General features: G+C 38.0%; 1 protein-coding gene across 1 annotated transcript in view; it reads right to left on the bottom strand.

Moving 5' to 3' along the window:
- LOC135095871 (proton channel OtopLc-like) overlaps window positions 1–12,500 on the bottom strand; it is a 58,727-nt gene that overhangs the window by 14,910 nt on the left and 31,317 nt on the right. The window contains 3 exon segments of the mRNA XM_063997016.1: window positions 2,112–2,168; window positions 10,292–10,405; window positions 12,235–12,349. Of these exon segments, the coding sequence (XP_063853086.1) occupies window positions 2,112–2,168; window positions 10,292–10,405; window positions 12,235–12,349 (286 nt within the window).

Here is a 12,500-nt window from a genome sequence, read left to right on the forward strand (position 1 = left end):
GAAAAAAAAAAAGAAATAAAAAACTTAAAATAGGTAAATAAATAATAACTAATATAATGAAGAGAAGAGAAGATGCAAATACGAAAAAAAAATATCTAAAAAAAAAAAAAGCTGGAAATTTTACTACAAAAAGCGGAAATTTGAAAGATGTTTTGTTAGTGGAAAAAATGAAAGGAGGGAAAAATTCTGTTTATATTATTATTTTTTTTTCTCAAACACACCACGATTGAAAACAAACTCAAGCAATTTAATTAGAGAGAAAATACTGATGGTTAATTGTCTGTGTTACTACATGGAGAATCTTCAAAGAAATTATTGTTATGGTTGTTATCCTCGTTCCTCGTTATAGTGAAATCTAATAAAAAAAAAAATTCTTAATCCTTTTTAATATGTACACACCAAAATTATTATTATTATTATTATTATTATTATTATTATTATTATTATTATTATTATTATTATTATTATTATTACCACCCGTTTTCAATGAATCAATAAAAAAAAAATAAAACTTCACTATTATCATTATTATCATCACTACCACCGTTCATCAACAAATCAAATGAACAAATAGCAACGATAAAAAAAAAAAGAAAAAAAAATATTTACTCGTATTAATTAAGCAACCAATGCACCAAAACTAGCACACCTCAACTACCATTCATAGAAAACGGAGTAAGGGGGAACGGGGGGGACTGTAATATGTAAAAAAAAACTATCCTATTAGGGGAGTGGTCGCTCTTCCCCCTACCCCCCCACCATCATGGCAGCGAGGGGGCTTGGCTAAGTTAGGTTAAATAGCGTACACAAACTATTACTAGCAGTTAGGAGCAAATGGCGCAATTAATAGTAGTTGTTGGCAGTAGTTAGGATAGTTTGAGGTTGGTAGAAGACTTGTAGGATTAAGTAATAGTTTAACAGTGTTGCTAGTAGACGTACCAACTAGTTACAAACACTTAATAGTAACAATAGTTAGAGCTAGTTAGGAAAAAATAGTACGGAGAATGAATTAGTGCTAGTAGTAGTTAAAGGTTATTAAGATCTCGATAGTAATAGTAAAAGACTAGCAAGAACTGAATAATTACTTAACAGTCTGGCTAGCAGGTCAATGAAAGGGTTAGTAAAAGAGCTAGTAGAGGTTAGAGACTATTAGTAACCTAGGCACTATTCTGGTAGCAGTAGTCCTCTGATAGTTTGGCTAATAGAACGAGCTGGTTAGTAATATAACTACGTGTAACTAGTTAGAGATTATGAAACAGAAATAGCAGGTAATAGCAGAGGATAAGTTAGAGCAGCAGTAATAGAAATATGCTAGAAATGGTTGCAAAGGTGGACTACAAGGGGGGATGAGGTCAACTAGCCATAACTACCTAATATTTGCAGCCAGTCACAAAAATGCTGAGTAGGGGATAAAATTCGAAAAAAAATATGAAATGCTAGCTAAAATAATAGCAAAAATGTGGCTAGTAACTTTTTAAAAATAGCAATGTTTTTTTTTTATATTTTGTTTTAGTTCCATTTATTTTTTTTATCTTTATTTATTGATTGATTCATTTTGTTTCATTCGTAATTTTTGTTTTCTCTTTAAAATACACAAAGAACTTAATTTATTTGGTTACTTAGAAAAATTCGGGTAAATTTAGTCAGTTTTAGAAAATTCGCATATGTATTTATTGATTTATTTCTAAGTTACCAGCCAAAAAATTATTTATCAGAAAATTATGGAAAGAAAAACTGCAATTCTAAAAAATCTAATCTATTTATATATATATTTTTTTTTTACATTTAAGAAGCAGAGAGAGAGAGAGAGAGAGAGAGAGAGAGAGAGAGAGAGAGAGAGAGAGAGAGAGAGAGGAGAGAGAGAGAGAGAGAGAGAGAGAGAGAAAGAGCAAACCCAGGCATCATCATCATCATCAATAACATCATCATCATCATCAGCAGCAGAAACAGCAGCAGCAGCGGCAACAACCAATCACAACACGAGGGAGAGAAAAGGGAGCGGTGTGATTGGCTGGAGTTAGTAAGGGAAGCATCTGATTGGCTGGCTGGCTGGCTGACAGGCACGCGGGGTCAAGTGAGGTCAGGCATGCCCAAGTCTTTTTCCTACTCACCTCGTTATATGCGTAATATTCATATTCTGACACATTGTACTGGCCTGAGTGGTGTCCCTGTTGAGATACACACGTCAGCACCACGGCACAACACCACAACCTAACCTGACCTGACCTGACCTGACTTAACCTTAAATAACCTAAACTATTCATATTCTGACACATTGTACTGGCCTGAGTGGTGTCCCTGTGAACATTTGCACGTCAGCACCACGACACAAGACCACAACCTAACCTGACCTGACCTAGCCTCGCCTAATTTGACCTAGCCTTAAATAACCACGACACAAGACCACAACCTAACCTGACCTGACCTAGCCTCGCCTAATTTGACCTAGCCTTAAATAACCACGACACAAGACCATAATCTAACTTAACTTGACCTAACCTAACTTGACCTGACCTAACTAACATAACCTAAACTATTTACATTCAGACACATTGTACTGGCCTGAGAGGTGTCCCCGTTGAGATACGCACACCAGCACCACACAACACCACAGCACCACAACCTAACCTGACCTAACTTGACCTAACTTGACCTAACACATCCCTACCTTTGCCAAGCCTAGTATAACCTGGCCTAATTGGTGCCACTGAGGATACACACACATCACCAGTGTTGACAAGCATTTATCTACGTGTATCTACTCTCTGTCCACCTCCCTAATGCAAGAGTTAACCAGTATTCTCAGTCTTTCACCACTATTCTGTCCACCTCCCTAATGCAAGAGTTAACCAGTATTCTCAGTCTTTCACCACTATTCTGTCCACCTCCCTAATGCAAGAGTTAACCAGTATTCTCAGTCTTTCACCACTATTCTGTCCACCTCCCTAATGCAAGAGTTAACCAGTATTCTCAGTCTTTCACCACTATTCTGTCCACCTCCCTAATGCAAGAGTTAACCAGTATTCTCAGTCTTTCACCACTATTCTGTCCACCTCCCTAATGCAAGAGTTAACCAGTATTCTCAGTCTTTCACCACTATTCTGTCCACATCCCTAATGCAAGAGTTAACCAGTATTCTCAGTCTTTCACCACTATTCTGTCCACCTCCTAATGCAAGAGTTAACCAGTATTCTCAGTCTTTCACCACTATTCTGTCCACCTCCCTAATGCAAGAGTTAACCAGTATTCTCAATCATTCATTCCTTTCTCTGGTAAACTCTGGAACTCCCTGCCTGCTTCTATATTTCCTCCTTCCTAGGACTTGAACTCTTTCAGGAAGGAGGTTTCAACACACTTATCCTTTAATTTTTGACGACTGCTTTTGACTGTGTATGGAGACCGGCATATCAGTGGGCCCTTTATTTTCCCCCTTTATAAATTGTGTTGCGCTTGGCTGGTGCCCTTTCTAAATCAATAAATAATAATAATAATAATAATAATAATAATAATAATAATAATAATAATAATAATAATAATAAAAGCGAACGGAACAGAGGAAATGGTTCTTCTCTGTCTTCGCTTTCTCTCTCTCCGCGTGTCTCCAGCAGTGTTGCCACCTCCACCTTCATACTGAGCTACCCTTGGCTATCCTGCATTGACTAGTGACTGTTCTGGTGCTGCGGTGACCTGACACTGCCGCACCAAGGCTTATATCATGCACTCCTCAAAGTATTAAAGAAACGATTACAATAAGAGATAAATGAAAGGCATGAACGAGGCGCTACAAAATCACTGTTTGGTGTTTTTGCATATTTTTGGAAGAGTAATTTGTGTATGTGATAAATGTCAATATTCTCTCCCTGTTGTTTTATTCATTTATTTATTTATTCATTTATTCCGCCAATGACAGTGTCCTCGTGTTTTCACCTATCTCGGTCACTGCCACAAGCTTCAAGACACTGCTAACACTGCCACAAGCTTCAAGACACTGCTAACACTGCCACAAGCTTCAAGACACTGCTTCAAGACACTGCTAACACTGCCACAAGCTTCAAGACACTGCTAACACTGCCACAAGCTTCAAGACACTGCTAACACTGCCACAAGCTTCAACACACTGCTAACACTGCCACAAGCTTCAAGACACTGCTTCAAGACACTGCTAACACTGCCACAAGCTTCAAGACACTGCTAACACTGCCACAAGCTTCAAGACACTGCTAACACTGCCACAAGCTTCAAGACACTGCTTCAAGACACTGCTAACACTGCCACAAGCTTCAAGACACTGCTAACACTGCCACAAGCTTCAACACACTGCTAACACTGCCACAAGCTTCAAGGCACTGCTTCAAGACACTGCTAACACTGCCACAAGCTTCAAGACACTGCTAACACTGCCACAAGCTTCAAGACACTGCTTCAAGACACTGCTAACACTGCCACAAGCTTCAAGACACTGCTAACACTGCCACAAGCTTCAAGACACTGCTTCAAGACACTGCTAACACTGCCACAAGCTTCAACACACTGCTAACACTGCCACAAGCTTCAAGGCACTGCTTCAAGACACTGCTAACACTGCCACAAGCTTCAAGGCACTGCTTCAAGACACTGCTAACACTACCACAAGCTTCAACACACTGCTAACACTGCCACAAGCTTCAAGACACTGCTAACACTGCCACAAGCTTCAAGGCACTGCTTCAACACACTGCTAACACTGCCACAAGCTTCAAGACACTGCTAACACTGCCACAAGCTTCAAGACACTGCTAACACTGCCACAAGCTTCAAGACACTGCTAACACTGCCACAAGCTTCAAGACACTGCTAACACTGCCACAAGCTTCAAGACACTGCTAACACTGCCACAAGCTTCAACACACTGCTAACACTGCCACAAGCTTCAAGACACTGCTAACACTGCCACAAGCTTCAAGGCACTGCTAACACTGCCACAAGCTTCAAGACACTGCTTCAAGACACTGCTAACACTGCCACAAGCTTCAAGACACTGCTAACACTGCCACAAGCTTCAAGACACTGCTAACACTGCCACAAGCTTCAAGACACTGCTTCAAGACACTGCTAACACTGCCACAAGCTTCAACACACTGCTAACACTGCCACAAGCTTCAAGGCACTGCTTCAAGACACTGCTAACACTGCCACAAGCTTCAACACACTGCTAACACTGCCACAAGCTTCAAGACACTGCTAACACTGCCACAAGCTTCAAGACACTGCTAACACTGCCACAAGCTTCAAGGCACTGCTTCAAGACACTGCTAACACTGCCACAAGCTTCAAGACACTGCTAACACTGCCACAAGCTTCAACACACAGCTAACACTGCCACAAGCTTCAAGACACTGCTTCAACACACTGCTAACACTGCCACAAGCTTCAACACACTGCTAACACTGCCACAAGCTTCAAGACACTGCTAACACTGCCACAAGCTTCAAGGCACTGCTTCAAGACACTGCTAACACTGCCACAAGCTTCAACACACTGCTAACACTGCCACAAGCTTCAACACACTGCTAACACTGCCACAAGCTTCAAGACACCGCTTCAACACACTGCTAACACTGCCACAAGCTTCAACACACTGCTAACACTGCCACAAGCTTCAAGACACTGCTTCAACACACTGCTAACACTGCCACAAGCTTCAACACACTGCTAACACTGCCACAAGCTTCAACACACTGCTTCAACACACTGCTAACACTGCCACAAGCTTCAACACACTGCTAACACTGCCACAAGCTTCAACACACTGCTAACACTGCCACAAGCTTCAACACACTGCTAACACTGCCACAAGCTTCAACACACTGCTAACACTGCCACAAGCTTCAACACACTGCTAACACTGCCACAAGCTTCAACACACTGCTAACACTGCCACAAGCTTCAAGACACTGCTTCAACACACTGCTAACACTGCCACAAGCTTCAACACACTGCTAACACTGCCACAAGCTTCAACACACTGCTAACACTGCCACAAGCTTCAACACACTGCTAACACTGCCACAAGCTTCAAGACACTGCTTCAACACACTGCTAACACTGCCACAAGCTTCAAGGCACTGCTAAGCTAATAGAGAAGGAATACCCCTGTCTTCACCCTACACAAGAACACAAGGGTTGGTGCAGGAAGACATCAGGCCTACACGTGGCTGTGCCTGTACAAAACACACCTGTCTGTTTACACCTGTCAGCCCCATCTATGCATTTGTCTACTCTGTCAAAGCCCCCTGTTGACGCAGCACTAACAGCCCCATTACTGAGTGTGTTCCTGTCATCCACCACTGTCTCAGAACCAATTTCTTCCTGTCTCTTTTTAATTGCCAAAATAAAGATGAACTATCAAATAAAATGGTTGAAAATTCGTATGTACAATAATAATAATAATAATAATAATAATAATAATAATAATAATAATAATAATAATAATTCGCCAAAACACTATTTGAATATTGTCTGTCTGTCTGCCTGTCTGCCTGCCTGCCTGTCTGTCTGTCTAAATAGATAGCTATTGTCTGTTTGTCTGATTAACTGTCTGTCTGTCTGTCTGTCTGAGGTAAACTAATTGTCAGTGTGTGTGTGTGTGTGTGTGTGTGTGTGTGTGTGTGTGTGTGTGTGTGTGTGTGTGTGTGTGTGTGTGTGTGTGTGTGTGTTCATAAAAACTCACACAATGACCCTAATTTCACACACACACACACACACACACACACACACACACACACACACACACACACACACACACATTTAAGTCATTTTTTCAATTATATTTGGCACCTGACGACTAAATGAGATTTGTGTCTGTCTGTGTGCTGAGAGAGAGAGAGAGAGAGAGAGAGGAGAGAGAGAGAGAGAGAGAGAGAGAGAGAGAGAGAGAGAGAGAGAGAGAGAGAGAGAGAGAGAGAGAGACTAAAGATCAAGATTCACCTGTATGTCTACCTAAAGCGTTTATAAAGTTTGAAATTGAATGATTATTATTATTATTATTATTATTATTATTATTATTATTATTATTACTATTATTACTACTATTATTATTCTTTGCTATTTTTTCCTATTCTTCTCATTAATTCAGGTCAACTTTTGAAAGACCAGGATTCGCGTGTACCTAACGACAAAATTATATATAAATAATCTTGGAGGGAGAGGGAATACAGTGCTGGTGCATGAAATTACTTAGGAATTACTTATAAACTCAACTTTTATATGTAATTTTGGATGAGTGGAGAATATTAACAGTAAAATTACATACGAGATGCTTAACGATTGCACTTCCCGTATGTTTTGTTTATAATGAGAATACTGATACTTAAAATTACATAGAAATTACTTAAAGATTACACTTTTTTCCTGTTTTTTTTTTTTAAATTGGGATTAACACTTAAAATTACACACGAATTACTGAAGAATTGCATATTTTTACTTTCCTACGTCAAAGATAACCATTTACCTAGAAATTACTTAAAGATTACACTTTTTTCCTGTTTTTTTTTAAATTGGGATTAACACTTAAAATTACACACGAATTACTGAAGAATTACATATTTTTACTTTCCTACGTCAAAGATAACCATTTACCTAGAAATTACTTTAAAATTACACTTTTCCTGTTTTTTTTTTAGAAATTGAGATTAACACTTAAAATTACACACGAATTACTGAAGAATTACATATTTTTACTTTCCTACGTCAAAGATAACCATTTCTATTCAATTTCTTTCTTTTCTTTTTACCTTATTTATTTCCTTCATCTTTTCCTAACAAACCAAAACAAATAAATAAATAAATTACTTAATAAATTGACGCAAAGGTCCTTTCAATTAGTTTGTTTGTTTTAATTTTCTCTTCCTCCCTTCCGTTTTCTTCCCGTGGCTGACAAACACAAAACAAAAGAAAAATAACGTTCACAAGTGTATTTTATAAGTATAAGTATAAATATAAGTGTATAAGTTCATTTATTTTCTAAGTATAAGTTCACAAGTGTATTTTCTAAGTATCACATTCTAAGTTCACATTTTGGCTACTTAAGTGAAGCGTGGTGCGTTGGTACACTTTTAAGACAACAGAGGATTGGCTACGAGGAGGAGGAGGAGGAGGAGGAGGAGGAGGAGGAGGAGGAGGAGGAGGAGGAGGAAGAGGAAGAGGAGGAGGAGGAGTGAAGGGATTACTAAAGGTTGTCATAATAATAATAATAATAATAATAATAATAATAATAATAATAATAATAATAATAATAATAATAATAATAATAATAATAATAATACGAAGAAGAAAACAAATAAAGAAGAAAAATATAATGTTATGAATATATATTGAAAGTCAAACAAAAATATAAATAAATAAACAAACAAACAAACAAAAAATAAGAAAATAAATAAACTAATTACCCCAAAAAATAAACAAACAAACAAACATACAAACAAAATACCTGTACATTCACCTAACCTAACACAACCCAAAGGAACACAAAAAAAAAAAAATAGGCCTAAAACTGCGCCTAACAAAAACAGAATAATTAAGACCTTGAGAAAAGACAAAAAAATAAAAATAAATAAAAAAATAATGAAAATAATGAAGCCAAATATATTGAGCTAATTAATGAAAAAAAAAAAAAAAATGAGAGGACATTTAAACCTATCCTAATGATAACCTACATAAAAATAGAAAAAAATAATAATAGTTAACCTAAATATATAGAGATGATTAATAAAGAAAAAGAATATTTACTAACAAATTGATAAAAATGACAGTAACTGATATGCAAAATAATTAAAACGACTTATTTACTAAAAGCCTCAGTATATTAGACCACTTATACTGAATTTATCATTTACAAAAAACTTGGCTACAATTTGCGTTTACTGACGAGAGAGAGAGAGAGAGAGAGAGAGAGAGAGAGAGAGAGAGAGAGAGAGAGAGAGAGAGAGAGAGAGAGAGAGAGAGAGAGTTATAATTTTGTTAGATATGCATCGAAAATAGATCAATAATTATGGTAAGGTTAATTTTAATACACTCAAGTAAAGAGGCTGTTGGTGCTGAGTCAACAGGGAGACGTGACAGGTAGACAGGTGTGTGGAGAGAGATGACAGGTGGAAACAGACAGGTGTGTTTTGTACAGGGACTCCCACGTGTTGGCCTGATGGCTTCCTGCACCAACCCTTGAGTCTTGAACAGGGGGCGTCACTACCTGTATCCGTGCTGTCTCATATACTGAGGCTTAACAGAGAGCTAGAGAGAATACCAGCATGAAAAAAATTAATAAAGTATGATTCTGTACCACAATGAAGAGCTACAGTGAATGATAATAATTTTAAGAGCACTTCAATAAGGACTGCAAACAAATCCTGGAGAAAACGAACAGTGCAACTCAAATATAAGCAGGAAAACCGACAGAAAATGGGGACTCATAATAAAGAAAATGAGAGAAACAAGGGTAACTCAAGAAAAAGTATGAGAAAATGCGTAGTTTCACGACAAAAAGAAAACGAGTTAACGAGAAAGGTGTAACTTCAAAGAAAAGAAAAAAAAAACGGAAAAGAGGAAAAGAAAACGAGAAAAAGGGATAACTCAAGAGAAAAAGAAAAGAAAACAAGAAAAAGCGAGAAAAGGATAAGGGAACTCAACAGAAAAAAAAAAGAAAAACCAGAGAAAACGAAATTTTAGGAGTGTCTCAACAAAATTTGAATATCAAACCTGTAGGGAACAAGATTTTTACATGGTCACTTAAAGAAACGGAAAATATCGAGAAATCAAACTTTTAATGCTAAACCAACATAAAAGAGAAGGAAAACTCGAGGAAACAAACTTTTATATAGGGGACTTAAAAGAATCAGAAAAGAAAACTTCAATTAAGCATATATATATATATTTAAGGGGAAACTCAACAAAAAGGAAAATAATGAGAAGAAAACGCAAACATTTTAAGGGTAACCCAGCAAAACCAGAAGGAATACGTCAAGAAAACTAGCCCTTGAAAGAAAACGTAATTAAATGAAAGAAAACCTCCAAAAAAAAAAAAACGCAACTATTTCAAGGGTAACTCAACAGAAAGAAATCAAAAAAATCCAAACCAACTGAAGACATAACCAAAGAAAAAGAAAGAAAAACCGCAAAAAAAAAAAAAAAACAGAAAAATACAACTATCCCAACCGTAACTCAACCAAAACCAAAGAAAACCAGATACATAAAAGAGAAAACGGAGCCAATTTAAGGGTAACCAAGGAAAAAATTATCGTGCGTTACAAAATCTCACCGCAACGACCTGTGACTGTTTGGGCTTCCTGTCCCGTGCTGAGTCTGAGAGCAGGTAGCAGAGGACGTACAGCAGGAAGAGGATGCTGACACCGTACAGGTAAGTGAAGAACGCCTGGAAATGGAAAAAAAACAAGTTAAAAATACGTTTGAAAATGGGAGGAGGCGAGGGAACGTGCTGTAGATGTATTATGAGTGAAAAACTAAGAAATGCGAGTGAAAAGTGAGGAAAAAGTGAGATTTGAGTAATGTGAAAGAGAGGAATAGAGGTGAAAAGAAGGAAAAAGACTGGAAATTTAAGTTAGACGAAAAGAAAATGAGGAGTATGAACGAGAGAAAAGGAAAAAGCGAGGAATTAAGAATTAAGCAAGTGAATATGAGAGGAAAATGAGAAATAAGAGAGAAAAGAAAAAAAATTTGAGTTGTACATGAGAAAGTGAGAAAAAAATGAAAAAAAAAAGTGAAGGAAAAAGAGAGAAAATGAGAGTGAGACAATTTTAATTATTCAAGCGAAAGAAAATTTAGTTAGAGTGAGAAATTAAGAAAAGAGAAAGTTTCAGTCATACGAGTTGAGAAACTGAAAAAGTGAGAAAATTTGAGTTATAAAGCACCCCTCTCTCTCTCTCTCTCTCTCTCTCTCTCTCTCTCTCTCTCTCTCTCTCTCTTTAATGAAGGAATGAACTTAAAGACTGAATTATTTGTGTGTGTGTGTGTGTGTGTGTGTGTGTGTGTGTGTGTGTGTGTGTGTGTGTGTGTGTGTGTGTGTGTGTGTGTGTGTTTGGATTCAAGCACAGAGTATCTTTGTAAAACTTTGATTAAAAAAAAGTTACTGATGTGTTGAGATTAGAACAATGGACTCTCTCTCTCTCTCTCTCTCTCTCTCTCTCTCTCTCTCTCTCTCTCTCTCTCTCTCTCTCTCTCTCTCTCTCTTATTGACTCTCTTCCATCCTCTCACCCACTTCACTCTCCTATGTTGAGAAACTCTTTGTATCTCTCTCTCTCTCTCTCTCTCTCTCTCTCTCTCTCTCTCTCTCTCTCTCTCTCTCTCTCTCTCTCTCTCTCTCTCTCTCTCTCAAGTGCTATATTGTTAATCTCCCTCTCTCTCTCTCTCTCTCTCTCTCTCTCTCTCTCTCTCTCTCTCTCTCTCTCTCTCTCTCTCTCTCTCACTTCATAAGAGAGATCTATACCTCCTTTTCCTCCTTCACTGTACTAAATAACTCTCTCTCTCTCTCTCTCTCTCTCTCTCTCTCTCTCTCTCTCTCTCTCTCTCTCTCTCTCTCTCTCTCTCTCTCTCTCTCCCCTCGTTTCCTCCATCCCTTCTTTCACTTTGCCCTGAAAAACTCTTCACAGTACCTGAGTCTCTCTCTCTCTCTCTCTCTCTCTCTCTCTCTCTCTCTCTCTCTCTCTCTCTCTCTCTCTCTCTCAGCTCTGCACAGACCTCCACTATATTTTAAAGGGCGTAGTTGAAGCGACACAGGTTTTCAAGGGTGTTTTTACGGTTCTAGTGACAGATTAACAAGATTTCTACATCATTAACAGGAGAAACCCAGCTAGTCATTTCTGTGGCCTTGGAAAACAGTTGTGGGGAGAGAGGAGAGGGTTTTCAAGGGTGTTTTTTTACGGTTCTAGTGACAAATTAACAACATTTCTGGATATGAGATATATAGACGGAGAAACCAAACACACACACACACACACACACACACACACACACACACACACACACTAACAATGAAGACAGCTAGATAGATAAACAGAAAGCAAGATTAACAGAGATATAGAGAGACAGATGGATACAGAAAGAAAAATAGAAAGAAAATTATAGATACACACATAGACAGACAGAGAAAAGGAAAATTAAACAAACAAAAACACACACACAAGTACACAAACATAACCCACTCTCTCTCTCTCTCTCTCTCTCTCTCTCTCTCTTTCTCTTACCTCATAGTAGTACAGCGGAACATTGTGAGTAAGAACTTCTGATAACACGAATCCCAGACACACCACGACCAGCAGGGTGGCGTAGAGGAGCGACAAAGTGATGAATGTTGAGGTCCTGCAGGCACAGTAAGGGGCCGTTAGTGACAGCAGTTAATTCAGTAGGTTACGTTAGATTAAGGTGTAAGAAGACAGGTTAGTAAAGACAGGTTAGGTTAGATGAAGGTTAGGCTTGGTTAGGTTAGGTTAGGTTAGGTTAGGTTAGGTTA

Source organism: Scylla paramamosain, unplaced genomic scaffold (genome assembly GCF_035594125.1).
Source record: "Scylla paramamosain isolate STU-SP2022 unplaced genomic scaffold, ASM3559412v1 Contig2, whole genome shotgun sequence".
NCBI classification, from domain to species: domain Eukaryota; kingdom Metazoa; phylum Arthropoda; class Malacostraca; order Decapoda; family Portunidae; genus Scylla; species Scylla paramamosain.